The following is a 17346-nucleotide window of genomic DNA, read 5'->3' on the forward strand; positions in this document are numbered from 1 at the left end:
TTAAAATTAAATTAAATAACATTTATTAAACATCTATACTATGAAAGGCACAATGCTATGTTATTAGGACACAGAGACCAAAAGGACATAGTTCCTGCCTTCAAGGGCTTACATTCTTCTTGTAGCCTACCTGGAAGGTAAAACACACACAAAGATGACTAAATCAAAGGCCATTCAAATGGGGAGAGAAATAACCACTGGCTATCAGAGCAGGCTTTGCCATGGAGCAAACTTAATGGATCCTCACATAAAGGAGGAAGGAGGACATTCCAGGAATGAGGGTGTAACTGCATGGAGGATGCCAATGGAAGGATAAACCTGGTTGACTACCTAGTTAACAGTCAAGTTTGGCTAGAACATAAGAATTTTCAAAGAAGAGTGATAGAAATGTAGGCTAAAGTCATAATGCAGAAGGCATTTGGTGCCAGGCTGAGGAGTATGTATTTTTTTTAGACTTGTGTCTCAGAAAGATTGTTTTGGTGGCTGGACAGGAGAAACAGAGAGGAGAAACAGGAAGTAAAGAGTTCAATCAGAATGAGATTAGACTAGGTGAGAGGTAAAAAAGACCTAAGAAGGATGGTGACCCCCTAAAATGAGTGGAGATGGTTTTGGTTGTAAGATAGCATGAAACTGGAAAAAAACAGACTGATTGGGGGGGGGGGTTTGAGGGAGAAGAAGAGTCAAGGATGCATATTTTCTGGGTAGCTGGGAGACAGATGTCTGAATAATGGGAAAATAACAGGAATAAAAACAAAAGAGTGCTTTTTCAGATGTGTTGAGTTTGAGATGCCCATTAAACATTTTGGCAATGAGACACTAGATTTCAGAAGGAAGATTAGGGCTGAATTGATAAATTTAGGAATATATGTATTAAGAAGATAATAAGGCCCATAGGAACTGGTGATTCACATTACTATAGAATGAGAAGGAAGTAACTTGGTTCTAAATCTTGATAGAGATGAACCAGTAAAAAGGAAAACAAAACAAAAAAGAACCTGAAAAGGAATGGTCAGATAGGTAGAAAAACCAGGAGATCATTATCACTAAAGTCAAGGGAGGAGAAAATATCCAAGAGGAGGAGGTACAACAGTGCAAGAAGCCAAAGAAGTTTAATGACAATTAGGACTAAGAAAATTTAGCAAAACAATATTTTTAAATTTCATTTAGTTATCAATATTTAAGAGAAGTAAAATTTCCATGATAAATAAAAAGATCAATTTGTTTAAAATTGAAATAAAATTCAACAAAATAAAGTGTGGAGGCAAAAAGGGCACTGGATTTGGAATCAGAGGATATGATCTGAATTAATGGCCCTGACATTTATTGTATGATTTTAGATAAATTCCTTTACTACTTTGCGCTTAGTTTTCTCATCTGTAAAATAAAAAGATTAAACTGGATGACACCAAAACACCTTCCCATCATGAAACAGTTTAGGTAACATTTGAAATATGAATGAATTATAATAGCAACTCATTCTATAAATGTGTTGAGGTTTACAAAGCATTTTCTAATAACCCTGTGAGGGTTAATATAAAATATAGTATAAAATATCATTTCAGTTTTACAGATGAAAAAAGAAGTTCAGAGAAATTACTGGTCTGAGGTTATATAGACATTCAGTGGCAGAATTAAAATTCAGGTCTTCTAATTCTGGGTTCAGTGCACTTTTGGCTACACTAAGGTAATTGCTCCTTATTTCAAAAGAAGAACATTAGAACTAAGACTATCTAAAGGCCTTAGAATACTTCAGAGAAAGTCATTACATGCAATACACTGAGATACAAACTATTGCCTTTCTAAACTATGGCATGATAACTAAAAGTAAAAACATCACTGGCAACTTTCCCAGCTGGAAAGCTTTCCAAGTGAAGTGGACTTACAGCCCAAAGAGTACAATACGTACAAGTGGTAAACATGACAGCTATTTTGATGCCTAGGGTTTCATTTGGGTGGGTTTAACAGATTCCTTCTCAGAACCTATTTAGATGCTAAAACGTTGTTCTGAATAGGTAAGGTAGTGAGATGAAGATGCTCCTCACTTCTTTTAGGATAGACAGTAAGCAAAAGAATATCTTACCTTCTCACCTTTTTTTCCCTTATTTTTTCCAATTATATGTAAATTTTAAAAAACATTTACTTAAACAGATTTTGAGTTCCAAATTCTATCCCTCCTTCATTGAGAAGGCAAGCACTTTGATATAGATTATACATGTATAGTCATGTAAAACATTTCCATATTAGTCATGTTATGAAAGACAACACATCAAAAGAAAAGAAGAGAAGAGAAAAAGAAAGTTAAAAAAGTATGCTTCAATCTGCATTCAGACTCTGGCAGTTCTTTCTTTGGAAGTGGATAGCATTTTTCATCGTGAGTTCTTTGGAATTGTTTTAGATCATTGTATTACTGAGACTAGCTATGTTGTTCATCCCACAATATTGCTGTTTCTTTATACAATACTGTCCTGGTTCTGCTCACTTTACTTTGTTTCAGTTCATATTAAGCCTTTCCAGGTTTTTCTGAAAGGATCTTGCTCCTCGTTTCTTATAATACAACAGTATTCCATCACAATTCTATGCCATAATTTGTTTAGCCATCCCAACTGATGGGCATCCCATCAATTTCCAATTCTTTGTCACCACAAATACAGCAACTATTAAGATTTTTGTATAAATAGGTCCTTTTCCTTTGAACTCTTTGGAATACAGACCAAGTAGAATTATTGCTGGGTCAAATGCTATGCACAGTTTTATAGTCATTTGGGCAAGAGTTCCAAATGGCTCTTCAGGATGGTTGGATCAGTTCACAACTCCACCAACAGTGCTGTAGAGTCTGAATTTTCCCATATCCCCTCCAACATTTGGCATTTCTCTTCTCTGTCGTATTAGTCAATCTGATACACTTCCTCACTTTTGATAGGGAACAAGCCCTCTTATCTTCTGTCCCTTTTCTCTCTATTCTTCTTTCTTCTAAAATACCAGACAAGTAAGAAGGATTTATTTAGGGAACTACTCAAACCCTCTTTTCTTACTTCATATTTAGGTTCTGGGAAGAACTAGAAATCAGGTTTCAGCCTGGATTGGTAAAAAACAAAACTCTCATCTACTGCTTTGTATACGACCTAAGTTCCCATTAGCACATGCTCATAATGAACTCCAAGAGGGCATCAAATTCTTTTAGGATGCAGTGAGTTTAGCTGAGTAAACCAAGTTGACTCAACATCTCTAGTAAAATGAAAACCTCTGAATCTACTAGAAGAAAAGGAGTACTAGCAACTCCACATAATTACCCTACCCTTTTTTGGCTCTGCCTTTCTGGTTTGAAATTCAGTGTTATGTATGTACCTTATTTATAGAAATAGTTTGGATGTTTAAGGATGTCTTCAATGTTGGATCCAGGTTGAAGAAAAAGGAACTGTTTTTGCCTTTCTTTATATACCCAGTGCTTAGCATGGTACATAGAACCTAGTAAGGCTTAATCAATATTTGCTTATTTATCAACTGATTGACTGGTTAGAAGCATGAGAGGAAGAGTAAGGCAAGAGTTGTGTAATTTAATAGAAAAAGTAAAGAACTGAAATCAGAAGAGCTGGCTTGGGCAAGTTTAGATTACAATGCAGCCCAACTTTTTAGTCATTGGATCCATTTCAAACTTATCTTCCATGGTTCTCTCCAATGATATACATTATACACTACGAACAGCGAATCAAAATAGGTTACTTAAAAGAAACAATCACAACCATACCCTCTGTCTCAGAATTGATATTATATACTGATTCTAAAACAGAAGAGCATTAAGAGCTAGGAATTTCGGATTAAGTGACTTGCCCAGGGTCATATATCTGAGGTCAGATCAGAACCAAGGCCCTCCTGACTCTAAGCCTGTTGCTCTATCTATTGTGCTACCTGGATGTCTCAAAGCAAGTTAGTTTGTGGTATGTCCTTTTTTTTTCATGGACACTCCTTGGTCTACTTCATGGAAACTGGTTTAAAGATAATTCTGGTCAGTGTTTCTAATCTAATTCTAAAATTCTATAATTTTTTTGCTATGTAAAAAGTGCACTTAGCACAGTTTTTGCTAATTCAAGTCCCAGGTACTGTTACAAGTATGGCCTTTGGAGACTTTAAAGTTACAGCAGCAGACGGCCACACATCAAGAACTTTAGGCCAAATAACAGTCATCTATGTATATCCAACCTCACTTCCAAAGAATAAAGTGACTTCGTGAAATAGTTATGCTTATTGGTTTTTTGGGAACTCAATCCTTAAAAAGGAGTTACTGAATTTTGGGTTGATTTAAAAAAGATAACATTTTAAAATGTCACAAAATACTTAGTTTTCTTGAATTACTACTTCTAACCAAAGTGATTTCTCTGAAACACATTTTTTGAACAAAAATGTCTTGTTATATATCATGAACTAAGATGTTATATTTGCCCTTAAAATATATTGTAAATATATTATAATGCTTTTTATTGCTGAATAGGAATAAGAATCAGATTCTCAAAATTTAAAGTAGGAATACATTACTTTGACAGCTTTTAAGATATAAAATGAAGTCAGGGTCCTATTTTTAGGAAACTTGGAAGTATGATGATATAATATGTACATGAAAGGCAGATATTTCTTATTGGTTCTAACCAATTCAAGTTTCAAGTCATATCAACAAGCACTTATTAAGCTCTTTCAACATGCTAAGCTATGTTAATGCCTGGGGATACAAAGAAGGGCAAAGAGAATCTTTGCCTTAATGGAACGCATATTTTAATGGGGCAGATAATCTGCAAAGAATTATATATATAACAAAATATATGCAGGGTAAACTGGATGTAGTCTCAGAAGAGAGGCACTAGTATGGAAGGGGCCTCCTAAAAGAAGGTAGGATTTGAGATGAGACATAAAGGAAGTCAAGAGAATCCAGGAGAACAAAGCTAAAAGGAGGATTTTATGATCCTGAAAGTAATACAGAGGGGGATAGTGAGAGCGAAAGTGAGAGTAAGAGAGGGAAGGAGGGAATGAGAGAGTATGAGAGAGAAACAGAGGAGGAAGGACACAGAATGAGAGAGGGAGGGAGAGAGCACCAAGCCTGTGCTCTATTAAGATAACTTCTGACAGTAGAGAGGAGGATGGATTGGATGGGAGGGGGGATACTTTAGGGAGACTACCCAACAGGCTATTGAAGTAATCTGTGAGGAGATATGGGCATGCACCAGGGTGGTGGCAGTGTCAGAGGGGAGAGACAAAGATATATATGTTAGGAAGAATGAATCAATAGGACTTGGCACCACACTGGATATGGGGAGTGAGAAAGAGTGAGGAGTTGAGAATGATAACTGGTTTGTGAGGATAGTGGTGCCCTTAAATAGTAACAGCAACGTTAGGAATTGAGAAGAATGGGGCAGGAGAAGATATATTGAATTTAAGAGTCTTTATTCAATTATAGATGTCCACTAAGAGCTGTATGATGTAAGGCTTGAAGGGTCAGGAGGGTGCTTAAGGCTAGCTTTAGGAATTATCAGCCCAGAGATGATAACTGAATCTTGGGGAGTTAATGAGACCACCAAGTAAAATAATATCAAGGGAGAAGAGAAGAGGGCTCAGGACAGAGCCTTGGGGGACATCCACAATTATCAAGGTATAACCTGCATGAAGATGTAACAAAAAAGGCTCCAGAAGGAGCTGTCAGAAAGGTAGGAGGAGAATCAGGAAAGAAATGTTTTGAAAATCTAGAGAAAAGAAAGTATTAAGGAGAAGTGAATGATTGACATTGTCAAAAGCTGCAAAGAGATGAGAAAGATGAGGCCTGAAAACAAAAAGCCACTCCTTTTGGCAATTATGAGATCATTATTAACTTTGGAAAAACAGTTTTAGTTGAAAGATGTTAAGTTAGATATATACCAGAGTTGTGACAGAGATGAAAATAAATCCTAAAAGACTGAACTCAAACAGGAATTTTAATTAAAAAAAATTAAGAAAATAGGAGTTGGGAGTGTGAAGTAAAAAACCTAGTTCAAATTTGACTAATTTAAATTTTGAGACAATTTAGCGAAGTAGAGTCTAAGTTACATTTTGGCATTCTCTAGGAATAATGGTTATTCTGGGCAAATTAAAGGTATCAACCCCCCCCCTTTTTTTAAAGGACTATGTCATATCTTTATTCCTAAATAAAACAACTTGTCTACTAAATAAGCCAGGAGTGTCAATATTGTGCTAGTCTGAATGGTTCTCTAGGTCTAAAGAGAAAAAATTCTTAATTTTTACTAATTTACTTTAAAATTTACTAATCTTCACTAATTCAAGTTAACTTTTTCCAATTAATTGGAATTAATCAACTCTTATAGTATTTATTTTGTCCCCATGAAGTAGTGGAAAGAGCACTTAATTCAACTGTCTGGGTTCCCAGCGCCGAACCTCAGTTTTCTCATCTGAAAAACAAGAGGCCTGGACTTCATGTCTTATAGATTGCCTTCTGGCTTAACTCCATAATCCCATGATCCCAGCACTTGGTTTCTAATGTTTGAGGGAAACTTGTCAACTTGGGCTTCAGTTATCATGGTTGCTAAACAGTGATAGGGATCAAACGAACAAAGTTTAAAGTTGGACCTTCAGAATTAAGTATAGCCTGACAAATTGAGGCCAAATCTAATATCTAATTAAGAAGTACAAAAGAGGGGGCAGCTGGGTGGTTCAGGGGATTGAGAGCCAGGTCTAAAGATGGGAGGTCCTAAATTCAAATCTGACCTCAGACACTTCCTTGCTGTGTGACCCTGGGCAAGTCACTTAACCCCCATTGCTTAGCCCTTATCACTCTTCTGTCTTGGAACCAATACATAGTATTGATTCTAAGGTGGAAGGTAATGGTTTAAAAAGAAAAAGAAGAAGTATAAAAGAGTTGATCAAGAAAAGAAGCCCCTCTTTCATAAAAAAAGCTTTTATTCAGAGTAAAAGTATGGATTTTGAAATAAAATATATAATTATCTGTTAACAGTATTTACCAAGGACAATCAATTGAACAGTAAAGTTTCAGAAATTGACACTAGAACCATACTGATTAATGTTTGCTAATCATATAATACCCTAGGCGTTTCTTTTTCTAGAGCTTAATAGACAACTGTAACTAAGATGGGCAAATAATTATCAAAATAACTAACAGAATTTTGAGAAAGGGCTGATGGCAAACAGTCTACTGCCACCTCATCCCACCCTGTGAATACCTGGATCCATTGCCTAAATGGACTAGAAATCATAATTAAAATTGCAATCACTTACCATATGTACTACTTCAGGGTAAATAGGTTCTGTGATCACATTTCGATTGTGTGTAATATATTCTACCATTTCACTTAAAGCAGCTCGTTTTACTTCCTTCCACTTTAGGTCACTTAGTGGATCAGAAACAAAGTCAAAGAGGACACAACATTGACGTAACTTCTGGATAAAAAGCTTCTCTTGATCAGCAGGAGGTACATCTGTAAAGTAAAAAATAAAAAATAAATCTGACACCCACTATAAAGAATGCTTAAATTATAATCTTTAGGAGTCAAGAATTGTAGAGAATCACTTGAGATGAGTTCAGAAGCCAAAAATGAGAATTTTTGGCATACTTATAAGATGCCCAAATGCATACTTGCTGTATCTGATTTAGCTACCACCCATCAACAGATTAAATAAAAATGATCACCATAGAGTACACTGCTACTCATCTTTACTCAAAGAATTACACATATTCTTTGTTTTTCTTCTCATTTTAGATTAAGTTCAATACCTCTACATAATACCTAGCATATTATTGATATTCAAGTCATAAATGAACACAGATAATATTTTTGAATACTAGTGGTAGTAGTGGCAAGATGAGTAAAATAAAAGCATGTAACACATAGAAGTCTGAAATTTAGAGAGGCCCTCAAATATCTGTCACATGGAGAAAGAAAGTATTAAGTGCTACATAGAAAGCTGATACTACAGTCAGGAAGACCTAAAATTCAAGTCTTGCCTCTGGCTGTGAGATCAAATCTCACAAATCAAATCAAAGGAGAGCAAATCCCTTAATTTCTTAGGTCTCCAGAGAACTCTCAATAAATTGTAGAATGGTTGCAAATATGCATCTGGTATTATTCATTATGCTTTAATTAAATGGCCAATGTGCTAGGTATTGTGCTAGGCACTGAGTGGTATATAGTGATCCTATTCCAATGTAGATCACATTCTTCTGGAGGAAACTACATTTACTCAATTATATACAATTTCTTTTTCTGGATAAGACCACTTAGTTAATTGGTGTAGGCAATTTTTATTGAGGAAATTCTCTCTGCCAATGCCGATTTGTATATAAGGCGATTTTTTGGTGGCAAGACACTAAAAATAGGTGGGTAAGGATTAGGAGAGTCTCCAAATATAAGTTGGAGCATTAACTTAGTCTTGAAAGAAAGAAAAGATTATAAGAGGCATAAATGAGAAGGTATACTCTGGGTATGTGGTGTGATGGCCAGTACAAACAAATGGAGTATCATGATGATTTTTAAAACGAGTATGATGTTTCCATATGGATCATAGAATTTCAAGTGGGAAAGGATCTTAGAATGCACCTAGTCCAATTCTCTCTTTTACAGATGCGGAAAATGAGGCCCAGAGAGCAGAAGTGACATAAAGCAATAAATAGCAGAGTCAGGAACTGAATTTGTGTCTTCTCTGACTCCAAATCCATGGCTCCTTCTACCCTATCAAATAACTCTAAGGATAAAACTGGAGCTTCCTATCCTGGCATTCCAAGATCTCCCTATCTAATCTTTCTAGTTTTATTTCATCCCATCCCTAACACCAAGTTTGCAAAATTTCAAGATTTAGAAGGAACATTAAACCATCTAGTCCTACCAATGTGGGAACAAAAAATCTCCTTTACAATATATTTGACAAATGGTCACCTAGCCTCAGCCTGAAGGTACTACTATTCTTCTCCTCATCTCCAAAGTTCATTATCCTCAATTCCTTATTCTCCCTTACTCTCTATATCCAATCAATTGTCAAATCTCACTGTTTACATTTCAATAATTTCTCTTAGTCATCAGACTCCTTTCTCTCTGACCACAGTTATCACCTTAGTTCAGATTCTCATAATTTTTCCTCTAGATTATTTCAATAAACTCCTGATTGGTCTCCTTGTCTCAAGTCCCATTTTTCCAGAACATCATACACAATGCTCAGGCCAAAGCATTCTTTTAAAATATCTATGTGAACACGGGATTCCCCATATTAATCAATTTCAGAAATTCCTATTGCCTTTAGGATAAAATGTAAACTTCTCTGTTTAGACTTAAAAATTTTTCATGAATTGACCAAAACCTGTCTTTCTAGACTCCCCTCTTACACTATATAATTATGCAATCCAGTCGTCTCTTACAACAGGAATGAGACTCCAGTTGTGTGCTTTCCTGTTGTCTGTTTCCCATGGCTGCAATGTACTCCCTCCTGACCTCTGCCTTATATTATCCTGTAAATACATGTACATGTCTTCTCCATTAGAATATAAGTTCCTAACAAGAAGGATGATTTCATTCATTGTATTTATATCCTTAGTAGTTAGGAGACAGGCAGACAGTAGGCACTTAATAACTAGCATGTATATAGAACTTTTAAGTTGGCAACTATTATCTCATCTGATCCTCACAACAATTCTATAAGTCAGGTGCTTATTACCTCCATTGAAAGATAAGGAAACTGAGGCTGACAGAGTTAAGTGCTTTGCCCAGAGTGATATGAATCATAAGTACTCAAGATAGGACTTGAATCCAGTTCTTTCAGATGCAAGGTTCTGCACTCTAGTCACTGTGCCACATTTGCCTGTTGATTATTGACTGACTGTAGACTTTTGGTGATAGGGAATCCTCTGTCTCATAGGGGTAGTAGCATGGTATAATAGATAGCACTTTGGACTTAAGAGCATGGAAAATTTGAGTTCAAATTCCACCTCAGACACGGATTAGCTTTGTCAGTTAGTCTTCACCTGGAGTCCTTGGACTCATTTTGATGTGTATTTCAATATAAATGGTTTCCATTAATTCCACATACTTTATTTTATGTAATTAAAACATGGTTTTTGAGAAGGGTCCAGAGACCTAAGCAGATTGCCAAAAGGGTTTGTGACAGTCAAAAAGGTTAAGAACCCTTCGCCTAGAAATTTTAGACTCCATTGTTGTCTTTATTTTGAAAACTGGGACATGCACTCTTTCCCAAACATCATTGACAGTGGTTTTACTACCAGAGCTACTAATTCTTTCAGTACCCTGGGACATATACTTTGACTAATTTAGGTAACTTGAACTCAAAAGCACCAAGGCTGATCCTTCATTACCTTCTTATTCTGGGGAACAATTGGGGGAATAGTGGGGAACCCTATTAGCCATATTTGTTCTATCCTTTTCGGGATAAAGAAAACATAAGTCAATTTAAAAGTTGAATAGCTCTGCTTCCTCTCTGTCATTAAGTATCATTTATTTCATGTCCCCAGAGCAGTGGTCCAATCCCTTCTTTGAATTTCCTCTTTGGTCCAATATAGCTAAATAAACCAACCAAAACTCAAACTGAAAACTCTGCTTTTCTTAAGCTTATTCCACCAAATTCTGATCTCATGTCCATATTCTCTGGCCCTTCTAACTTAGTTACGCTTCCTCTAGATGTGCCCAGATTTGTTAATATTCTTCTTAATGTGGAATCCTAAATGTTTTCCCTACCATGTTGTATTTATTTTATAGTCAATAATTTTTGTCTATACCTTCAGGTAGAGAAGTGCCTTTCAATTCCCCTTTTCCCTTCACCCCCCCCCCCCAAAGGTTGGGAAACTAATGCTACAATTATATTCTGATGAACAAAATAAAATGAACTGTCACCTGCCATCATGTTAGAATACCGAATGCAAAAGAATCAAATGGTAAATTTGGCTATGCAATAGTTAGCTTTAGTTTCTAAGTAAAAGTCACCACTTAGTGCCTTAATATATCATTTCCTCAAGTTGTAAATGCCTAACTTGTCTTGTTGACATTTTCATTTTGGAAGGCAAAAGAAACAAAGATCATAGATTTAGATCTCATTCTATAGTTGAGGGAATTGAGGCCCACAGAGGGGAAGTGACTTTCCCTTAGGTAAGCCATACTGGTAGAGCCCAAATTTGAACTCATGTCCTCTGGCTCCTAACAGAAATGGTTTAATCTTTGTTTTAAGGGAGACTTGGTGAATGGAAGCAAGTTGGGAAGGGTTATTAAGAAATAACCAAGATTTCCATGGTTCCAGGGATGCTGAATCTCAATCCTTAGACTCCTAGTTTCATTCTATTCCATTGCTGAATGAGTTACAGTTTTAACAACCAAATATATGAAATCCTGATATGAAATCAAATCCTGATTGCTTATTATGTAAGTGATTTGGGGGATACCAAAGCATGGATCTTGATATCAAATCGCTTTTAATCTATTTGGGGCAGATCAGACAACATGCCCAAAACAAAGAATTAAAACCATATATATTCAGGCATTAAATTGTATAATGGATTATAGATGCCATGGAGGAGGATATGTTCTGTGGCAATGTGTTCTGCAGCAAATAGGATCATATTACTCTACTGCTTAACAACCCCTTTAACCCTTAGCTGCTTCCACTAAGTAAAAGCACAAGTTGCTTCTCTGACAATGGTCTGCTCTTACACAATACTCCTTACTATATTTCACATTCCAGCCAAATGGAGGACTATTTGCTTTTCCTTGAATATATCACTCAATTTCACAGAATCACAAAGACTGGAAGAAAACAAACCTAAAATAGGAAATCAACTGCTCTAACCTGTACATAAAGTATGTGAAGCATGAATCCCTTCCTATAACATTCTTAACATATGGTGTGATCCATCCCTCTTGAAAGATGTACTGAAGCAAAAAACTCATTAACTATTGAGGCAGTTCATTACATTTATAATTAGAAGATTTAATATACACTGAGAAGAAATCAGCTTCTTTATAACTTTTGCTCCATTAATCCTAGTCTTCCTCTCTGAGGTCAAGCAAAGTCTAATATTTCTTCAATATGACAGTCAAATTCAAATAATTAAAGAATGCAATTTTATTTCTCCTATTCTAAAAAGTCCTTGTGTTTTCAACAAATCTTCCCTATTGCACAGATTGAGTTAATGATGACTGGATTTAATTTGGACCAATAGGAAGAAATGGGTGGTGAATAAAAAAATAGTAATGATTTTAAAGTGTCCATATTTGAACAATATTTTATAATTAGCAAAACTTTTTATGGTTGATATTTATATAGCACTTTATGGATTACAAAATGTTTTATGTGAATAAACCTGGTCAAGAGTAATGAAATATTATTATGCCATAACAAATGAGGGCTATAGAGAATTTAGAAAAGTTGTAAAGACTGGCATAAATTGGTAAAAAGAATATGGAAAAAAAACTTAATCAATGACTACAATAAAGAAAACAAAAAACTTCCCAACTTCAATCAGTGTGGTGATTAATGATAACTTTATAGTTATGTTGGTACAGCATGTCCCCACCCCATTTTTAGACATGGCCAGTGTGATGATTATACTTATTTATTACAAGGAAGGGTTCTATTGGTGGTGGTGGTGGTAATGATGTTAGGGGAATCATTGGCAAATGATAAGGATATTAAACAAAAAAAAAGAGGATCAATTACACATCTGTAAAAGTGCTTTAGCTTATTTCCTTATTTGAGTATCATAGTAACCTTATGACATAGGTGTGCCAACAAACAGGTATTATTTCCATTTTACAGTTGGAGAAAATGAGGCTGTGAAAGGATAGTAAATTGTCCAAGGGCACAATAGTTATTAAAAGAGGAAATCAAATTTGAAACCAGGTTTTCTACTTCTATACATCTAGTATTCCTTCCTCTTCACCAGAAGAAATAAATGGACCTTGGGAGATAGTGTCCATGCCACCTTAGAATTTATAAAAGACAAGGAAGAAAATGCTGACGTAACTGGAGAAATCTTGCTGGAATTTAGGAAATCCTATTTTAAAAGTCTGTACAAATGACAGAATGGAAGATATGATTTTATAATTAAAGACAAAAAAAGTGGAACACTACTGAATAGGATGAACAGCTCTAAAAAACAAAAGTCTGATCACAGGAGTGAGTGATCTAGATGAGGAAGAAAAATGTGAAAGATCTAAAGAAACTTTGTACTGAGGTCTCATATGAATTTAGAGTTTAATTTATTTTTTAAACCCATGCCTTTTGTCTTATAATCAATACTATATTTTTGATTCCAAGACAGATGAGTGGAAAGGGCTAGGCAATGGGGGTTAAGTGACTTGCCCAGAGCCACATATCTAGGAATTGTCTGAGGCCACATTTGAACCTAGGACCTCCTGTTTCTAGGCCTGGCTCTCAATCCACTGAGCCAACTAACTGCCTCCTCAAATTGAAGAGCTTAAAAGAAAACACATAACTCATTAAAAAAACTCAAACATTTACCAAGTATCTACTGAATACAGATCATTATACAAAAAGTGAAAAGGATCTAATTAAGGATAAATACAATAGTGGCAAGCTGCTAAATGAGCTCATGCTTATAGAAGATAAGGACAAAAACTTTTAATCATAAATTTGGAGGCAGAAGAACAGGGATAGGTCTAATGTTTACAGGTAGATGATAATGATAGATAAAGACTACCAAAACCACTTGTTTCCTATTTATCTCACTGTCTAAGAGATTGACCTTCAGGCTGGAAAGGTTAAAACAGAGTAAATAAGGAGCTGAAGTCCAAGATAGTTAAGATTAGAACATACCCATTCTGCTTTATGCGAGTTCCAGTTTCCTGACCCTGAAGAAATCTATCTAAAGGTACTTTAGAACTTCTCTATTTTTCATAAAGGAGGGAAAGGGGCTTACAGAAAAGTGACCTACGAATTTCTGGTTGGTTTATAAAAAGAGACAATATAAACAAAGTATTTTTCAATTCTTAAAGTGCTATAAGAACTGTTAGCTACTTTTGAGTACTAATAACCTCTAATGTTTCATCAGAACACTCTGAGTTCTCAAAGGCTTTGAGCCCAGCAACAGACTGTGTTTGTCATCTAAGGGATGACTTAGTTATATTTGGAATGGCTCATCATTAGAAATTTGGCCACCAGGTAACAATTTTTTTAAAAAGTCACAGCAACTCAATGATTGGTTATTAATTCACTCAAAGGTTGTGATCTATATTAAGGGTGGGGTAGGATAATAGCAATACCTCATTAAAGTCATAGATCCTCTAGTGCAAACACTGGGGAAATGGCGATGCAATTTGGTTGAAGAAACTTTTTTTAAGCACATACGATGTAGAAGGCTGAATCCCTTTTTAGTTACCAGTATAAAGATTCATTAAGACTTGGTCATCATTCTCAAGGAACTTTCAATTTATAGGAGGAGGAGGAAAGATGTGTACATACAATTACAGGACAAAAATGAATGTGAAAATATATCAATGCTAAAAAGAAAGTTTAAAAGGAGTATCTGGGCATTTAAGTGGTTTTGCCTAACTTTTTAGTGGGAAGGAATTATGACTGGCTACTTTAAAGAAAATGAAATAAATGACTGCTTCCTCAGAACTTTTAACAGTAATACCCATAGCCTATTGGACAAAGTTGAAATTCCCTGGTCTAGAATTTAAAGAATGACCTTCCTTTTGCAACCAGCAGCAATTTAAATTTCAACTTTTATTTCTACTTACTTCCTTAATGCAAATTCTCTACCTCAATTGTAAAGGTAAGTCACTGTCCTGGTAACACATATTTTTCTACTTCTCTTTGTTCATACCATTTTCTGCTACCCCCTCCTGGCTATGTGAAATATTCTTTCATTGTTTTTTCTTGTTTTCCAAATTTTATATATATAAAATTATATAATATATATATGTGTGTGTGTGTGTGTGTGCGCACGTGCACACATACACACACACATCAAAGCTCACTCAAGATGACCTCTATGTATACCTTCACTACCAATCCCAGTTAGAAACACATTATTCTTTCTGAATTCTTATAATATAGTAACAGATGTTCAGAGATGAACCTGAGTCACCAAAAAGATGTTAAAATATATTCTGTGTGACTTATTCAAGGAATCAAAGAAGTATATATTTCAGAAAGATTTCTGTCCAAGAAGGCTAAATTAAAAAAAATTTTTTTGACATTTAAAGTTTTTTCCCCCCTTCACTTTATAATTAAATCCTCAAGGAACAAAACAGAAAAAATGGGACAAAATGAAACAGTTTGTAAATATTTCTACCTCCTTCATTAATGTTGTTTCCTACACTATAATACTCTATAAAATACCAGCATCTTACCAATGGGTAGCTTCACACTACTGATTATATAAGTATGTGTACCAAATAAAAAGTCCAATAAACTAATCCAAGAACTTGATACTCTTGGATGTATTCTAGTCTAGTATCTGACATTCCTAGCTGCCTGACTCATAAAGTAATAAACTACTACATCGGAGGTGACTCAAAACATACAATTATTACTTGGAAACTGAATACTATAAAAAATAAACATTTAGTAGATTTCTTTTTTAAAATTATATTCCCTTAGTAACAGTAGCTTATTTAAATTTAAATTTTAAGCAGACTGTTGAGATCATAGCATGATAGAATTTAAAGCTTAAAAAGGACCTGCTTGTTCTAGAACAGATTATTCAATAGTCTTATTGAATGGAAGGTATCAGATAAGCATGACACCATATGGGGAAAAAAACTCACTTATCGCTAAGAGGTCACTCACAACATAGTTCTTTAATTAGAAAGCAGTTCAAAATGACTGCTGCCCATGAAAAGTGACTTTGACAAAAGATAAAATTAAAACTTCATGCTAGAAATAGATTAAATCTAAAACTGTTTGCCCAGAACATGTTAGTCTCAACTACTTCTATTTTTTACTTATTTTTTATATTCAGAGCTATGATATTCTACTCCAAAAATGTTCAGACCTTGGGAAATTATAGTTATTCTAATACAACTAAATCTTAGGGCTACCAATAAGCAGAAAAGAAGTAAATATCTATATCTACATACATATGCAGAGAGTCACTATACACAAACAATATTAACTACTACACCCCTGAAAATAACTAAAAGACATCAGGAGTTTTACCAGATAGTATATATATATATATATATATATATATATATATATATATATATATATATATATATATTTCCAGTTCAACTCAGGTTTAATTAAACAAAAGGTACTTTGGCTATTACCTCCTGTTAAAGATGTTTTAAAAATTAGTACATTTTTCTAATGGTTGACCTAAATGAATATTTATTTGCTCAAAGTTATTGTTCACCAAATTCCTACAAGGGACATTGAAAAGAAGACTGGATTAGGAATCAGAAGACCCAGCTGGAAAATAGGTAATTGGACAACAGACATGTAGCTACAAAGTATTAGAGTTGGAACTCCAACTCAGGCCAAGATGCCAAAAGCACAAAGACCACTTAGCTCAAGATGGATATGAATTTTTTTGCTGTTGACAATGAATGCATTCTGTGCATAGAATTCACCTGATACAAGCAGATGAACATTAAAAATTGGCAGCACTGATTTTAACAATTACCAATTTCCAGACCTGACATTCATTTACTTACTGACTGTGTGAACACAGTCAATTCATTTGAATTCTCTGGGCCTGAGAAAATGAGGATTGGACTAGATTATCTACCGAAAGAGATGACTTAATTTAGTAACATAGGTGTTTGGTGTAGTAGAAAGAACACTGGACTTGGGATCAGAAAACCTGGCTTTTACCACTATGTGACTATAGAGAAATCACTCATCTGCTCTGGGTTTTAGGTTTTTAATCTGCAAAATGGTACTACTATAAGAACTCTTAATAAACTATAAACTACTACATAAATGTGAAGTATAATTATGATCTCTGGACCTATAAAACTAATATCTTATTATTTCAAGCAAAAATTTTAATAATACAAGTTTAATAATACAAGAACAGAGAGAAGATGGGGGGAAGGAATAAGCATTTTTATAGAACCTACATATCAGGCACTGTTTTAGGTGCTTTACAAATACTATCTCACTTGATCTTCACAACAACCCTCCAAAATAATGGAGGAAATGGAGGTAAACAGAGGCTAAGTGATTTTCCCCAAATCACAAAGCTACTAAGCATCTGAGGCCAAATTCGAACTTGGGTTTTTCTGACTCCAGGCCTAGCCACATTTCACATGCAATAAATAAAACTCATAAATCCAAATTAATGTTCATTCTAAACAATATGAATGAGAATAATTTATATTTATGATT

The 17346-nt window shown here is 34.8% G+C and overlaps 1 protein-coding gene across 11 annotated transcripts in view; it reads right to left on the minus strand.

Moving 5' to 3' along the window:
- PPP2R5C (protein phosphatase 2 regulatory subunit B'gamma) overlaps window positions 1-17346 on the minus strand; it is a 219947-nt gene that overhangs the window by 68215 nt on the left and 134386 nt on the right. For all 11 annotated transcript variants that reach the window (XM_056811259.1, XM_007473570.3, XM_007473568.3 and 8 more), the window contains one exon: window positions 7270-7469. In XM_056811259.1, coding sequence (XP_056667237.1) covers window positions 7270-7469 — 200 coding nt within the window. The remainder of the gene's footprint in view (window positions 1-7269; window positions 7470-17346) is intronic.

Source organism: Monodelphis domestica, chromosome 1 (genome assembly GCF_027887165.1).
Source record: "Monodelphis domestica isolate mMonDom1 chromosome 1, mMonDom1.pri, whole genome shotgun sequence".
NCBI lineage: Eukaryota > Metazoa > Chordata > Mammalia > Didelphimorphia > Didelphidae > Monodelphis > Monodelphis domestica.